Source organism: Spodoptera frugiperda, chromosome 27 (genome assembly GCF_023101765.2).
Source record: "Spodoptera frugiperda isolate SF20-4 chromosome 27, AGI-APGP_CSIRO_Sfru_2.0, whole genome shotgun sequence".
NCBI classification, from domain to species: domain Eukaryota; kingdom Metazoa; phylum Arthropoda; class Insecta; order Lepidoptera; family Noctuidae; genus Spodoptera; species Spodoptera frugiperda.
This window is the reverse complement of record NC_064238.1, coordinates 2,572,192-2,590,735: the sequence shown is the minus strand read 5'-3', so window position 1 is coordinate 2,590,735 and position 18,544 is coordinate 2,572,192. Positions and strand designations below refer to the sequence as shown.

General features: G+C 33.5%; 1 protein-coding gene across 10 annotated transcripts in view; it reads left to right on the top strand.

The window, feature by feature from the left end:
* Positions 1-18,544, top strand: part of LOC118263566 (teneurin-m-like) — a 432,136-nt gene that overhangs the window by 221,146 nt on the left and 192,446 nt on the right. For 7 of the 10 annotated variants that reach the window (XM_050705337.1, XM_050705336.1, XM_050705330.1 and 4 more), the window contains exon 1: positions 1,579-1,814. The exons of 1 other annotated variant lie outside the window; for it this stretch is intronic. In XM_050705337.1, coding sequence (XP_050561294.1) covers positions 1,781-1,814 — 34 coding nt within the window. In that variant the 5' untranslated portion in view covers positions 1,579-1,780. Of the gene's footprint in view, positions 1-1,577; positions 1,815-18,544 lie in introns of those variants that run through there. 2 more of the 10 variants (XM_050705326.1, XM_050705335.1) reach the window with 2 other exon arrangements.

Genomic DNA, 18,544 nt, shown 5'->3' with positions numbered 1-18,544 from the left:
TTTAAAAAAAGCGATAAGACTTTTCCATTTTAAATATTCAACTACTAAATGAAAATTTTTGTTTGTCTTCAATCAAAACTTTACTTTTTAACTTTGGTATCAGCTGTTGTATCTATCTACTGAATACTTGTTCAAGTGAAAACTTCATACTCAAGCGTTTATATGATATTTGAAAATTTTAATTTATGCCATTCATTAGTATTTTTCAACTTGATTTAATTGCGAAACGCTTTATGACATTTTTTTATTACACTCATTGCAGAGCATCGAAAAAAGTTTCAAAGTAATAAAAAATCTGTATACATTACCTACAGCGCATAAAATAGAAAAGTAGAATAGAAAAAAAAAACATAAATTATTATTATGCTCAGCCAAAACTAAAATAAAATACATCAACTAAGCTCTTACAATAGACGAACCCTTGCCCAAACTATTTACGTCTCGATGGAAATAAGACAAATGGACAAACCTATCAACATGTATACGGGGTGCACTTATTTTTTTATACCGACAAGAACCCGTCACATTTTCATTAACATGCATAATGCACAACCGAAATCCATCATCCATTTTGTCCTTAACCCTGTCAGTTTGCTTTCATCGCCCAACAAGCCCAAATAGCAGTAAAAAAGTAAAAACTCTCGTTGAATGACAAGTCGATAAGAAGTCGTTGCAGGCCACCAGAACAGCTCTGAGAAATGCATTAACTATTTTTAGGGTTCCTCAAATCTGTGCGCTGATCTCAGAATTTAAAAGAACTTGTTTATCAGCTGCTGTCTAAGTGTGAGTTTTACAGGAAACCGCTCATTTAACGTCGACAATCCGTCAGTGTCTATTGTAAATAATTATCTTTTTTTCGTGTGCTGCAAATATTTTTTGGCGCATAAAAACGTAATTTCTAAATATGTGTAAGTAGGTATTTCTTTTTGTAACTAATAGTCACTAATACAGAACCCGCACAGGGTCACTTTAATTCTTTGATCCGAACCCATAGGCTTATCTAAGAATTCTTCGACCATGATACATTCTTGTAACCGCTCTACATATTTTTACGATAGAAATTATCTCAACATTCCCTTTAAAAAGTAACCATTAACATGACAGACATCCATTAAAATACATACAACCATTATTTTTAAATCCGATTAAAAATGTAAGTAAACGTAAATTCGAGAACGAAAAAAGAACAACATAATCGAATAAAAACAATAACAACACTCAACACCAAACAGGAAACACGAAAACGGATCTGGAGTATCGGAAACTCGAATAAACAAACTCAACTGGCCACTCAACTAACGCACAATGTTACTTAGTGCATATAAAAAATAACAACAAACGCTCACTTCGAGTGCTATTCGCGTTATTATTAGCTGCAGTGCATATAAACAAGGTTACAGCTAAACGTCGCCTCCGGCCGTATCGATGCGTCGACGGGCCCTGCTTCGCCGCTTTTAAAAAGCTAACCCGTCCCGCAAGAAAAGGACGGGTGGCTAGCACGTGGGAAGTGAATTCCGAACGCACGCACCCCCTCCCGCTCCGTCCCCCCACCCCGCGCCCCTTGCTCCTTGCGCCGCGCACACCAGTCGCGCGCCGACCGCCGCATGGGCAACACGTCCTATAAACTCACCCTAGACCGAACCCGCCCCGACGTTGTGTTAACCGTAGTGAGAACGAATACGTTGTGATTTGTTTTGAGTGTGACGTCACTAGTGCAAGCTGTGAACGTAAACGCATAAAATTGGTGTTTTGAGTGCACTATGAGGTTGTTTACAACGTTATGAATGGTTTGGACCGCTGCTTCTTCGATCAACGTAAGTTTGTGTTTTGGTTATGTTTGGTTCTTGTTAATGCTGAATTGGGCGGAAATTCGTAAATTGCCTCGTTCAGGCTGCGGTTAGCGTTGGCTTTATTCGCGTGTAATGGGACGTGCGTTGCGGCATTTCAGCATTTTCAGCGGCTATGCGGTGACTTGGGTCACGTAATTATTAAAATGCCCTAAATTCATTTCGTATAAGAATCTATTTCAATTTCTCGCGTGGGTAGGGAATTAGGTTTGCATAACGTAAACATAAAATTTAAACTTTGTGATTATAATATCTGGGCTTTACACTGAGTTGGTAATTAAATTTGAGACGAGTTTCGTTTATTATTTAGTTAAATTGCAAGTTCAAAGCAAGGATAACACAAGTTTCTGATGTTTTGGAAACTGATATTAAATATTACTGAGAGCAAAGTTGTGAACATTTCGTTATGCAAAATATAAACAAACAAATCAGTTAAGTTTGAATTAGGGCTACACGCGTTACGCAAATATTGAAAAGGTGTTATTTAGAGTATCAGAAACATTAATCGAGCCTAAAACGTCGTGTAAATTGTACAAAATCCAGCATCCAATCATGTAGATTGTACAAACTTGTGAAACGCCAAAAGTCAAAAATATTGCAAAAACAAACGCATAAACCGCAAAAATCACATAAAAGTGCCAAAAATTAAGACGATTCTTCAGTAAACTAAAGACTTCACGCAATCAAACATTGACAATAGGATCGCAAAATATTTTTAATCAGACACAAGTTGAATGAAAGAGTAAAAATCACTAACCTCAGTGCTCTCAAACATTAAAATGTAAAAGAAGAACTTTACGAATATATTAAACCCAACAAGATAACTACTAACGACTGTTGAGTCAACAGCTTTATTTTGTTAAGATATGAGCACGGAGCACCAGTTAAATTGGTAATGATTTGTCCAATTAAGACGAAAGGGCAAACGATGGAACAAACAGGATAGCTTGTTGTGAAATCATTGGAAATGATTTGAGGAATGCTTGGACAGTAATTGATTTAATGAAAGAATTGCTTGATGCACAACATAATGATGTTGATTAAGACTTATGTGAAGTGAACACTTTTATCAAGCTCAGTATTTTTAATGATGATTTAAACGTTATAAAATGTGAAGAAATTTTTAACAAGACTAATACACATGACTGTGTAAATAAACAAAATTTTGATTGATGATAACAATGTTGATCTGAATGACAAATTCTTAGTAGACAAGTGAGACGTCTTCCAATTAGTTTATTTGAGAGGGTATTTCAATAAAATCGTAAATAAACATGGCAAAAGATATTATAGACACAAAACAAAGCTTGTAAACAGTTCCGAGAAGGTAATTCATAATAATCATTCGTCTGGAATTATCATATTAATTTCGTACTTAATTTAAGGGTTGTAAATAATTGGTGTTTCTAAGAGAATGCTGAGTGTTTGTTTGTTTTTGTCTTTTTTAACGTTCTTCAACTATAGCTGGAGTAATTTCTAATTTATCATATTGTTTAGTATTTTGCTTCTTTATTTTATTACTTTAATCTTACCAAAATGTAAAACCAGTTTAATGTTATTTCAATGAGCTATTGACGGACATAACTCAGCCGTAACTCCAAAAAAATGCAGCGATATTTTTCTTTTTTGAGCATTTTGAAATCGATAGCCAATAAAAAGCAAACAAATCACACTTATGTTACCCAAACACCTTCGTGTTAAACCAACATAAATCACCAAATAGTGCTGGCAAATAATAAAAAAGTAATATTTAAATAGTCCGACCGCAATGGACCACCCGCGCGATCCGTTCAACTTCATCCGCGGCACGAACGTCCCCATTATACTATCAAAAGATAGTTGGACCCGCCCGTTTGTATTCAGTTTTTACGTAATTTACATCTCGTCTATTCTTATTCTTATTTTGTTTTCGTTTTGTGATCTCCACGGGACAGGTTTTTGTTCGAATGTGTCGCGTGTAAAACTGCATCATCATCCGGCTTTTGTTGTTTTCTTTCCTGTTTTAAATTGGATGCATCTTTATCGATTACATTGTTCGCTACCGGTGATTGGTTTTGTTTTTTTCATTCATTCGTTATTCTTTTAAGCTTCATGTTTATTAATGTGTGATTCACGACACTGTTCTAACGTAGTGGTTCTTACTACAAGTCTAATATTTGCTCTTATTTGATAGGATGTCAAACAAGATTTTAGTTTCGCAATGTCGATCTTAATTACCTGCGCAACATCTTAAGATTTCTCCACATCTTATATCGTCCTCTGGTATAAATGTCATAATATCATTTTAATGGCCCCATTACCTAATAGTCGTACCTTTGATCTACCTTCGTCGAATGTAAATATGTATCTGTATTAACGGCTTAATGGCAATATAAATAAACAAAACGACGTCGGCAAGTTTACTACTGAATACAATTTTCTCATCAGAGCAAATAATTAGAGCATTTAATATTTATTCAACAAATAAAACTTTTCACAATGTAGGTACCTAAAGCTTAAAACTTTATAATTATTTTAAAATTACAGTTTTTGCTTTGGGCTTTATGAAAATTTAATTAAACCCCGTTGAGGTATTAAACAAAACTACGAAACAACAAGGGTTATTACAGAAAGAATTATACGAAATTTCGATACATACGCAATCCTATTCCCTTGGTACGTAAAAGTTTGTACGGCGTACCTGAGCCGAATTTCAACTATTTCCCTTAAGTTTCCGGTTAATTTAACGCGGGGTCGCTGTATGCATCCAAACGACAAGCTAGAGACAACACAGCCGGGACTCCCACGTGTGTTGTACAAACAACAAACTTCCCAGAAAACACAATGTCATCAGAAACAAAAACATTGCACCCTAATTGCCTGCTATTACCACAAAAGTTCTTCCCAATGATAATTACGGGGCTTCGTGAGGCCAATACTGTGTATTTAGTGCATAGTAATCATTGCCTTCGGTATAGCAACGTCTTATTATCGTCCCACTGTTTGGTATAGACTCTAATATTCTACGATACCACAAAGTGTCTTTGATAGTTTTCTAGCATATGGGTTTTATGATTATTTTTTCTACGCTTGAGGAAATACTTACTTAGACTACCGTATATAATTTGGTTATTGATGCCATCTCTCTCAAATTCTTGTGGATTCAATGACTTTCTGTTTTAAATAATTTTAAAGTTTGTATCTTACTGATGCTCTCTGATAACACCAGGCCAAAGTCAATAGGTATTTATTATGCCAAAGTGCTATTAAAAAGCTATTTAGGAGAACAAATGATTTCATTCGATGATAATGATATTCGATGCGGTGGAAATAAAAAGATACAGAACTTTTATGGTGCCTAATAAAAGAGTTATGTTAGTAAACGATCAAAGTTAAAATGCCGTAAAAATACAATACTTTCGCTCATTGTTTGATGCTTTGCCGTGCTCGTAAATTTTAAAACAAATTGGTTTTGAGGAGACCGTTTTTTGGTTGACTTTTAAGTTTTTTGTCCAGCAAGATGTTTCGTTTTTCTATTGTCGAACTTTCTACTACTTTAAAGCTATTGATTCCACTACTTACGGCAGCAACGATAAAAGTCAATAAACCGTTGTTTATTGATATTGCGTTTATCTTCAATTTACTCAGTTGAATTCAAATTATCTGAAATTTCATTCTTCTATGATGTTATTGTGTCTGTGAATCCAACATTTATAGCTACTCAATCATTTTTATTGAAATTAAGAACAAAGCTATTTGCTTTTTCCAATTTTGTGCCTCAAGAAACTTGGAACATTCTTTTGGTCATTTTAATCCAACTTTGTGACATCGTATTCTTTTAAACAGACAAAGCGGCGGTTTAATCTATTTCGCTTTTCAATTAACCTACTTGTAGGAATAATTAATTATCGTTGAACATATGTTGTTCAAACTTTAGTGTATTGCTACTGCGCGAGATAATTTCCACTAGTTCGTAGAATGCCCGATCGTCTCCAGGGCTTTAATTATCACCAAGTAGGATTATCCTCCATCTTGGAAATTCATTAGTATTAGGAGCTTCACAGATAAATCGCTGACTAATTAAATGCCTATTGAACACATTTGTTAACGCTAATAATCTAGCAGTACCAAATAAACACTTGTCCTTAAATCTATACACAAATCACCTATTTAATCCAAAGTATGATTTAATCATTGTTCAATAAATCTAAAACGGCAATTCATACCAAAATATTGATTATTTTTATATTAGATTAATTTACTTTTAACCTGATATACTTACTAATTTAATTTAGCTCATGGGATGATGACAGATATTAATGTTATAATCATCTCACTCGATTTATTTAAAAACCATGGTAATTTAATATTCTTTGAAGTGTTCTAAAGTTCTAATTTAAGTACGTTAACATCTTGGACAGTGTGTCAGAACGGTGCAGTACCGATGCCAGCTGCGGAATCCCTGACCTATTTCATTTTAGATCTCATAACTAATGTAGATACTGATATTAATAATGTATGATTAAGCAAAGAAGGACTAAGATACTATGCAACAGAGCAATACTCACTGAGAGATGAAAGTTAAAAAGAAGATTTTACATTTTAGAAGAAGGTTTTTGTATGCTAAAATGTAGCAAAGATTTATTATAATGAAATATAGAAACAATATATTGCTTATGTTTACACCATCGACCATAGAAATTATTAAGATCATATTATTTAAACATGACAGATACAAAATGCAGTATTTATAGTTGTCAAATTACTGCATCAACCTGTCTCATAGACATAAAAACATGATAAGAATGATTGCAGTAGGTGGTCCTAAACGATTTGGGCGTAACACTGACGACAATGTCACCTGGGTGGCTTCAAGTTCCATCACCTTAATTGTCTAATCAATAAACACGTCTAACAGTGCCAACCGTTTTATAAAACGTATTGAATTCAAATTTGTCACCACTAGCTACATCGTCCTCATCAAAATTTTCCTCATCCAGTTCGAATACATTATCTGATATAACAAAGTTATTTATAACTAAGACTTTATAAACTCTCAAGTTATTATAATGATTATGTTTATTCTCTATATTTCAAGGAAATAAATTAATATTTAACACCTACCAGTTTTGGAAACTTACTCATCGTTCTCATTCTGAAAACATTTTACAAGTAACTAAGGAAGCTGGTACATTATTGATAATAACAAATTGGAAGGAGCTGAAGACTTTAGGAAGTACTTTTTGGTCTATTTCTTTAGTTAAATTTTCTTAGGTACTACTTCATGGCTTTTTATTTGCTGTTCGAATATGATTAGTATAAGACAAGACAACATATTTCAATTCCAAGCAGCATAACCATATTATTCCCAATACGCAACAGATTTTCCTCGAAATATAAAAGGAAAAAATGTGTGTATTGATAAAATAAAAGCCCGATATTAGTATTACCACACGTTGGTGAGAGGTACATATGTTTTCATGAATACATGAATCCTATATGTATAAGCGTACTCTACTATTTTTCAATTTTCCGTGACAATAGACTCCATGAATGGGGAACTCATTACCATATGTACTCGCTTTCTACAGATAATAAAATTGTGGATGTGAAAAGGCTGTATGGAGATTCGGAAAGTGTTTTATTCAAATGGATGTATTTTGGATTACATTATTATTCTTTATATGGGAACCTTACATTAATGTTGGATATACCGTACAGATAATATGCTAAACGAGCTCTTTTTCCATACGCTTAACATGAGTATTAGACAATGTTTACACTTTGTCCAATATTCACAATTGAAAATGTTATCTGGAACATAATTTCTGTTATTTCACGGTAAACGGAATTTAACATGGAGGTAGGTAACAAAAGTGTACCCAACGCGAACAATTCAAATATTTTTCAAATAAACTACTTCAGCATCACATCAACAGCCTATTAGGGGCCACTACTGACCAAAGCCTCTTCACATATAAAGAAGCTCATCACCACGCTTGCTCAATGCGGGTTGGCACGTCAGCATCATACGTAGAATTTAACTTTAAATTAAGAACAGATTTTGGGATACCCAATTATTCATGCAAAAATTATAATGACGGCTATATTAAAGCAGGGTTCAAAGAAAGCATTGCATTACATACTGCATTAACAGACCGAAGTACTAAGAAGCAAGCAATACTTTACAATTTAATATGTTTTAGCAAGAAAAACTTTTCTTTATTGAACTTGCATTCAGTTCTTGCTCTTTTCAACTTATTATTCCATATTTTATAGATGGTTTGGTTCAGTTTCTGCACTGTATTATTTGCTGGGAATTTATTTTTGTATAATTCTCTTTGTTCTAGGTTTGAAGAAGATTATAGCTTAGCTTTTGTTTTAATTACTATTTCTATGTTTGAGCCTGAATTATGATTGTGTTACTTGCTTTATTATCTAGTGCAAAATTCTATTTATAAATCTTGTCTTTCGATTTTCGAACGAAGATACATTAAACAAAATAAAATTTGTCTATCAATTTCTCCCGGATATTAACAAAATTACGATTTCTTCAATCAGATCCAAAGACATTACAAAACCTTCCAATCTAAACACCACTTACAAAAAGAACTTACGCAACACTGAAACACTGAATAACATCAACAAAATTCGAAACGGCTATAAAACGAAAAAAGAACTTCCCAATTTTCACTTCACGTGGATAGAATTCCCACAAAAAGGGCAATAGGTAATAATAATAATAATAAACGCATCATAACACTATAAAAGTGGTTGTAAACGACTTTTTTCAACTGCACTAACATCTTTAGTTCGTACGAACGGTCTCTTTGACGATTATGCTCGGGTATAAGAATTAAATTGGGTTGGATGGACAAAAAAGTATGAATGAAAGAGTTTTATATCAGTCACGCATTGCCCTCGCCTACGGTAGTTGAGATATTAATACACTTCAAATGACTAGTGACGCAAGATTGAAATGGGGACAGTATTTAAATAAGTTCAAATACGTTTTTAAAACGACGTGAAATTGTAATCAAAATATGTGGAACGGACAAAATTGGTACAACTAACGCCATCTCTTGGAGAGTAGCGGGAGTTTGCGACGTTGGGGTCGTCTGATGACCTGACCTTTTAGTTATGGTGGTGCCATCTATCGGTCAGACGTAAAATAATGAATTATTTTTTATTACCGTAATGTACGTAGGTATATGGTATACTTACCTAAATACCTATACATGAACACATGAGCTAAATCACTCAAACGTAATGCTGTATTCACTGTGAACATCAAATTAACATCTCACAAGCAATGTTCCAGGAAAATTGATCGACGTCTAAATAGCCTATGTATTGTATTGATGAACATCTCCAAATTGCTCAATATACCCATGTCTATTTATAGTAACTATACCTAATAATCTTCATGAATCGCTATTTAGTACCCGATAACATAACAATGTTCGAAGTAAATACAAATACGTAAGGGTATTCAAATATAGATCATATGATAATACCATAACTGATTATTTTCCAATGACAGAACTAATGCCTTCCATATAAAAAGTAAAATATCAGGCGCGTGTATTACAACAAACGTCAAAAGTTCCCCGCCCTTTGATTACCATACCTACCACACCATTAACCGTCACGAACTAATTAGTTCAAAATAATTATTCCAATTGACAGAATTATTTATAGCTAATTTGGTGATAATTATCCAGAATTACATCGGAATCTACCAAATTATCGACTTGTGTAGCGTATCAATTTAATAAAGGCTATATTAGTACTTGACTTGGTCCTAATAAACATTTCACTCACTTACTTTATTAGCAAGTAATATGTCACTTTAAAGACCAATTAAGCATGACCTCTGTGTTATACATAATTTGATATTAAATGCCCATGTTTCAGGGTTTTGTGAAAAGGGTTGGAGTGTCTCGGAAAGATGGATGCTATCGTAAACTGTCTGTTGCTGGCAATCGCGGAGTGTGACACTAGAGATTAGTCGGGGCAACGCGTGTGCTGTCAATCAATGTTCTTAGCCCTCGTGTTGAGACGATCACACATGCTTGAACCGAACGGAGACGGGTACGACAAAATGGCCGCCCTTTTGTCAGGAGCACCATTCTTGTAAGCTAAATATGGGGTTCGCCATGTGACACAAAAGTATTCAAATTTTCCTATCAAGACTTTGTAATGTTTGTATTTTTAATCTTCGGTGAATAGTAAATGATTTATTTATAGAACTAAATAAATGTCATTATAACAACATAATCAATTACAAAAATAAACAATGCGTCATTATGTCGTTACGAAATGAATCCCAAACAGACTGATGCACTCAATTGAGGTCAATTGAGAAGGGCCTTGCATAAAAATTACATAAGAAAAAACAAAATTGAGGAGAACATTAATCGTATGACAAACCCTATCCATATTAGGATGTGAATTATGTAAAGTTCGAAAGCCTATAATCCGTATAAAGAAGTGACATGAACTGGACAAAAAATGTATGATGATGACCAATCGTGGCGACAGATACAAATGGGAATGCTTAAAGACACATTCAAGTCAGAGCTTAAAGGAGGGATCAGAAAGCGGTGTACCGCGTCGAAAGTACGACAATACATAAATAATCTCTTCGAATTTAAAATTCACGTTCAACACAGTTCAAGGTTTTTCATAATATCTACGCAAATTGTTTATTCAATAGCGGCGTTTCATATTTCTTTAAAGGAACTTCTAGGTAATTGTTTCTTAAAGAACCACACCAACCTAAATTTGAATTATTGCGGTTTCTTTCAGACTTTTTAATAATAGCTACCTTATTTGTGTTGAAGCCTATAGATACGTCCAATAAATTGACAAATATAACTTTAACTGATACTGATGGGTCCATGATTATACGAACGTTAAAGAAAAAGAGAACGCGAACATTTACAATGGTCGCGTGAGTCGACCTTTGGTGTAATACGGTCGATTTACGAAGTCGTTCAGTTCGAACGTGTTAAAGAAATAAATGTGCTTCTCATACCGTCAGGATAAGACCTCTAAATCCGAACTATTGTTGCGGCATTGATTAAGAGTAATGGGCCGAAGCGAGCTGTATTGAACGCAGACCTTGTTTAAAATGGACTCTGTTTATACTTGTGTCAATCTTTCAGTAACAGCTAATATATGTTGTAACACTGGACTTTAATGAAATTACAAAGCAACGTTTATTTCACAAGCTGAATAAGTTAAACTTTTGTCCTATTTTTGCACAATAGTAGTTAACTGCTTAACAGCACATGGGTTCAAAACAATGATTTATAAACACGGCACAGTATATACTAATACTTACAAAATTGTTAAAAATGTGTCAGTGTAAAGTGTGAATGAAACAAAATAAGATTTTGAAAATAACATCCGAATACGTATGTTCAAAAAATCTCCGTACAAGCCAATGCCGCGGGGCGTTTATCAAAACTGTTCGGATGTATCGCCGCATGTCCGAAACGTCCCTCACTAATGCTACTCGTGTTTCTGTATTCCGAATTCACCCAGAATTTACTAGATTTTTTTGTTCAAACAGTTGGACGGCGATAACGCCGGACAGCCGGTTGTCCGAATTAAAATCTCGCTCTGGGCGCTTGTACGAAAAATGTGTCACTATTTTAAGCTAAATTAAGTCCGTTGTGTTTACGTTCATTTTTATTATTTCTCATTTCAGTTTCTTAAATATTTCTTCTTAAAAGTTTATCTACAAAAGCATGTCGCTGCTGCTGCTACTTTAAATTCGCAACACACATTATTTACGAGGAAATTCATAAATGAGTTACGATGTCATGTAAAAGCCGTTACGTAACTGTCGAATATTTCCAAAAATTCCGGTCGTCTGCGATCCATTCCGGTCCATCTCTCGTGCGCTATAATTCATACAAAATTATGGACTGACAATTGCCGTCGTACGAACAAAGCGATGCGGGCTGCTCCCAAAATGTGTGTCCTACTAAAGGCGCATGTACGATATTCTACAGATGTAGCTACAATAGTCGCCCATTCCATAATTAATTGTTTCCAGCCAGCCTATAAATAGAAGTCCTCAACACGAAACTGTACATAGCGTTTAAGGTATTAAAATTGATTGTTAGGTTACATCGATCAGGCAATGGACTAGCTTACAATTTCTTTGTATTAATAATACCTTTGGCGTATACACCTTTTTTTAGTTCTACGTCACCTTACGTGTTCTACATACATAATTTAGGAGCAAATAGCCTTATTGAAAAGTATGTTAAATGTGTCAATAAATTGACTTGTATATTTTACTGATTACTTAATAATTCATCGCTATTACAGTAGAAAATATGTAGGAATCCAACTTGTATTACCGGGAAACGAGTTGCCTTAAAACATCGATCGTGCAGCAATCGGTGACACGATTCCAACACAATTTGTCATAGAAGCAGCGTTTAAGCCGAGACAAACTGACACCCAGTAAGCCGTAATGACTTTGAAAACAAATTTTGCGCGGAATATTCGAGACATTAGCTCATTACTGGGGTCTAATTATGTTATTCTGGAGACACACGGCGCTCGCGGTCGACTTGCCTGCAAGTTAATTTATTATCATAACAGTTTGCAATGTTACTTATAACAAGTTACTGGTATAACTACATATATCCAATTATGAAGCTTATAATTTGTTATAAAAATAAAATATTGTTTTGTTTCTTAATCGCTAAACTTTGTTTATTTTAAGCACATTGAGAAGAATGTACAAATTCGACAAGACGTTACATTTCACTCGATTTCGAAACCAAACGTTTCCCTAAATAGAACTTCTTAATCCTTTCTTCACAACATTTCGATATCTTGGCACAAGAAATAACAATAATAATCCCGGCAGGCGCTTTACTTATCGCGGCAGTGTGTCTTAAACACGACTTAAAATAATAATGTAACAACTTTGCGTGCGTACGAGCGTCGTAAGCTTAAACTTGTTCAACTCCGCTTTACGTCCTGTTTGTATGTGTGTCAGGAGTACCTACGTTGTTTATAACTGAATTGGTAAGTTGTTGCTGCTTTGAGATTCCGAATAATAGGATCTGAAATGTTTGGACAGTGAAACATTGAATTCAAATGCCTTTCGTAGTCCATTATGGAGCACAGTTCCAAATGCATAGTAATGTTATGTTGACAGCCTTCCACGTGTAAGGTCAGCTGTCGGTCAGTTTACAATCTACACACAAAGTATTTTGTATGCGTGAATACCGTACTATCGCTGGCTACGAAGGTTTCGCTACGAATATCGTAGTATCGTAGCACTGCTACGGTTGTCGTAGATTTCTGAAGACGTGACTGTTTTAATATCAGCAATATTGATATTTGTTTTGCGTATACGTAGTTCGTATCACAATATCGACTCTCTTTCAAAATCTATTGAAAATAAGTATTAATAAAATGAAAGCTATGTTACCGTACTTTAGTAGGTATCTTGAACTCGTATTTACAATCGATTCAGTGAACTCGTAACCTGTAAGGAGTTTCAGTCATTATTTCCGACGGGATTAAGTGGTTTCTCCAAGGGGTGTCAAGAACTGTCACCGTCCATCAAGAATTCGGGCATCGGACGGAATTTCTAAAGGCCTGTTAACATTTTTGGCTTTTGTTTATTTAAAGGAAACCCGTTTTTGGAAGGATCGTTTGAGTTTCAGATTTCAAGGGGTATAATTGAAATACAATTGTTTCGTCTACTAATTATTTGCTTGATAACTACTTCGTGAAAGTTACTTTTGTTTTCCGTGGAACTATTTTAAAATTACATTGTATATAAAATGTAAAATATTTAACGCTGTTTGAAACAAAACAAAAATAAAAAATCTGATTAAAAATGAAATAAATCTAGCCATAATTACAAGTGTTTAAAAATAATAAGCAACTAGTCACAACACAAGCTTAATAAGTCTCTTAAACATAACCATATCCGCCTATGACCCACATCTGCCAAACTAGGATGAGAAAAAACATGATGAACACCAATTAAAAACATATTAATTGCTAGAGATTACACCAAAACCCATTAGCCATGTTAAAATGTTAGTTGTATACGATAAATACCCGTTAACATTAACGATTATCGATTACACTGCAGGCGCGATTGACTTGCCCATTTTCTACGATTAAACTAAATCTCACGCACACTTGATCCCAATTAAAGAGTTGATAGCATATTGAATTCTTTTCATTAAAACATCGTTAACAATTTCATGTAATTGAGTAATTCATTTCACTGCTATACTTGTAATGAATTTATTAGTTTCATTTCACATAAGTAAATCGTATTCCAATTTAGTTTATAGCAGTTTTTATTACAAAATTTATGTATAGTTATAAAATATTCAGATTAACGAATTATTTCAATAGGTATTTGATGAAGCGATTCGCTGAGAGTGTTCAATATTAATTGTTTCTGTTGTATTTTTCTTTTATATTGCGAACAGCTGTTTATTTAAGTCTATTCAACTTAAACTAAATTAGGTATTGTAAAGCGATGAAGGTGTCAAATTGTAATTTAGTCTTATTATTCTTGAAATTGTTTTGCTCGTCGTTTTGTTTCAGCGCAGTTAAATGGTAAAATTTCCACATTCGTCATGTCTGCCTTTAAGATACTTATGAAAACTTGCCATGTTATTTCAGTAACCGAAATTAAATTGAGACGTTTTAATTAATTGACGCTGACAGTCTATGTAGCTTTGAAGGATATCTTTTTAATGATTTATGTTAGTCTTAATTAAAGAACGTGAAGTTTTATGCATGTCGTCTCCAAATGACGTTCGTTAGTTTATACGACACATAAAATATGATTTTATTTATTTAAGCACCATTTCATTATGTAGTTAGTTAACTCATGAATTATTTCATACACTAATAACCCTAGTCATGATTTTAATCGATGTTGTACTGCGATAAATCGTTCTAAAATAATATTTAGGTACGTTGCCAAAATATGTTGTGCATGTCCAAATATAGTAACTGAATTATTTACCTACATTAAAACAAGCCATTACATTAATATTTTTGAGGCAAGCGATCGCTAGGAGCGGGAAGAATAAAATATTTATTACTGCAGCATGAAGTGAGCCATTAACTTGGCCCCATTTGTACCCGCGTAATGATCAAAGTGAATTGTAGATAAAGTGTAATTGGTTTCATGTGCTAGATACATTGTTTTTGTACTATTTTCAGTGCACCCCACTGTAAAATAATGTCGTACTTAATTATTCGTTTTATTTTTGACTACTTTATTAGTCAAGTGGTCGTAAATGGTTTTAAGGACTTTGATTCAGTTCTTCAAACACACTGGCAGTATAGTCAACGACTTCGAATTAGAGACTCGGTTGCCATCAAGGAAAATAACATTCCTAGAACAGACAAAATATTATTGTATTATTAAAATAGAAGAAGTTTGTCTCCTCGTTTTAATTCCACATATAAAATCTCATGTAAAAATGACAAATTTATAAGTAAGAAGATTCTGAAGATTTCGTATCTAGTCACAAATACCTAGATACGTATAAACGAGTATCACTTCGTTTGCCAGCACTCCTATAAACAATCGAGTTGAGATTTTTCTTAGAACACAATAATTAATATAATCTTTCTGCTTTATAATATTTATTGTAACAAACTTCTTTTCCTTTGGACAAAGAAGATAGTGTACTGTTACACTTCTACCTAATAAATACATTTTCCTTGGAAAGTCATTCTTAGAATCTATCTTCACATTGTCTTTCGAAGGATGAAAGATTGAATTGTAGTCACTGTAGACTTTATTATATATAAAATAAAAGTTCTTTTTATGTCATCAACACAAAAAAACAACGCTTGGGTATGCTTGTGGTAGGCAGTCCTTCTTTATTAGTGACATTTTTTTTTTTTTATAATATTTATTTAATGGGTCGACGTTTGACCGCTATCTCACCTGATGGTAAGTGATGATGCGGCCTACGGTGATGACATGATCTGAAAATAAGTTTTCAAACAAAAATAAATAAATGTTTATAAAAGTTGACGTACAAAAATAACCTGATTCTTGCGTTATATTTCAGTCTTCGGATATTTTATAATCTTTGTTAATATTTTATCTCAGACAATTAATCCCTTGAATGAAAATTAGCGAATATAGTAAACATTCGTTAAAACAATGTTATACGTAGTATTATTATTTGCTTTAACCTTTTAGAGAAGGTACCTACACAATGGCTAACGCCAACAAAGTGAGCGTCAAAAGTTAACCTTGTTAGAAAGTAAGCAATCCATGTTATTCCATCATCCGAAACAAAATACCGATACATTTCCATTTCTAAACCAAAGCGTTAATTAAAAAGCCCCTTTTCAAATAAAGGCGAACCCGACTACGCGGCATTCTCGATTATTGAAGATTAATTATTGTTATACTAAAACCACGCATATAATTTTATTAATATCGGATTCCACGGAAATAATGCGTAATACGACCTATGAAAATATTTATAGGGCTGCCTACCATGCCTTGTTATTAAACGGAATATGAATATTCCGATATTTAAATAGGTATTCGGTTGGCAACCGCGGTACATAATGAAACGTGTGCTGTGCGATATTAATAACATTTTTGACATTTTTTTGGTGAAGGTTCGTCGGTTCGAAGGTTGAGCTTGTCTTTGAATACAGATGATATGGCAAAAAAATGTTTCTTCAATCCATGACCTATAAAGCTTTGATGAACAGCGTTTGTAGTTCTAGTTTCAATTCGTAAGTAAAGTAACAGATGGATATTCCCAAAGAGCGACACTGGGACCCATTTCTCGTAGTGCATGCAGTCCTGTCTCCATACGAAGCTGGCTAACGATTATGAATGACGTCCATCCTTCCATTACGTACCACGATAGATCTCTTTTATAGCAGTATGGAGTGATTGCCATTACTCTTTATACAGGCCGGTACTGAAAGATTAAAGCAATTTAGTGATAACCTGCATACATTTTGTTTACATAAAAGTACCTATTAAGTTGCTAGTAAAGTGACATAGGTTAGATTTGGTTCCCTAGTCAAGAACAAGTCATCTAGGAAAGAGCATCATAGATTTCAAAATTCCCAGTAATATTAAACATTTTGAATTTTTTCACAATGTGTTACACTCATAAATTACGAATAATGAGGTGTAACCATTTCATTAATCCATTTCCTTCTTATCTTTTTGACATATCCCTTTTTCCTATCAAACAACCAAAAACATAATGCTAAACAACATAAGTTTACGAAAAACAGAAGACAACATTACTATACAACGACCCCAACACTTATATTCGATGCGAAAACCTTAGGATTTTACCACTCAACGTTGGCCGCCAGTGTATGTAGTGTTCAATATCAAGTTACAAGTAAGCGAGTACACTTGAGGCCACGGATAGTCCGTTTAAGTGCACGGACTAAAGTGACACGCGACCAAAGCGAATAAACTTTGTGGATGGTATTTCATTTGGTGTAACTATTATGTAGTCCTTGTAACTTCTGTATTGGGTTACTTATTTTGTATGTTTGATTATGTACGTAACTAATATTAATAATATATCCCAATTTTTATTTGAAAAGGTAATGTTATCAGTTACCCGTACTTAGTAAAAAAGACAAAAAAGATTGCTTATTTTAAGAATTGTATTCGAATTCGTACTAAGGGCACTGATATCTTTAATCTCTTGTAATAGAAGCATGCTAATGTTGCGTAATAAGCTAATAAATTCTGTTATAATAATTATTTAGTTATTTTGGTAAACTATTAAAAATACTGTGTTAGATAAACTTTTCATTAACTGAAGCATTTTCATTAACAACACACTGAAAGTTGGACATACTAAAATTAGACCCCTGCCTACTCTTTATTAATACCAGTCATATATTATTCAAATAGGGCTTTTATTTTTATATAATATATTAGGTATGTATATGTATAAGTTTACTTTTTTTTGTTAGAATTATGTCAGGTGTAACAGATTTCAAACGACTCTGCATTATTCTTAAAATGGTTTTTTTTGTATACTCATATGATATGGTTAATTACGTTAAAATGGCAGCAATTTTATCGCGGATTTTGTAATCCAATAGTGTAGGTATTTACCCCGGTCGATGTTCTGTGAATCTAACGTGTGGTACAAGTTATGAGTTAAAGCTGTTTTTGTATTTCTAATATAAATATTGAAATGCGTACTGTTTTTGGGTATTTTACTATAATAGTTCTACTGTTTATATGTTAATTGATAGAATATTAGTATGTAATATATAACTTGGGTCTGTTAGTAAAAGTTATATATAAAATGAAAAGAATAATTCATTAAAGAAATTGAAAATAATACCTCCATCTGTTCATCAATATCGCATGGTTTTCTCTTACTAATTTAAGTTTTCTTAACAATCAGTAAGTTTTTACCTACAACAAAATACAACACTCAAATATAAACCAATCAGTCTTCAAAACTACGTAAAACAATAAACCCTACAATTTACAAATCCGAAAATTATTCAAACAATCAAACAAAACATGAAATCGATCTAAAACGAAATTAGTTTTCGAATATCGAAAACAAACGTCTCAAGGACATCACTATTAGCATGTCACCACGAATCGCTATAACACTTAAACGCCAGTTTTATAGCGCTCACGTGGAAGCTAAGCCGAGCGGAGCTTATTA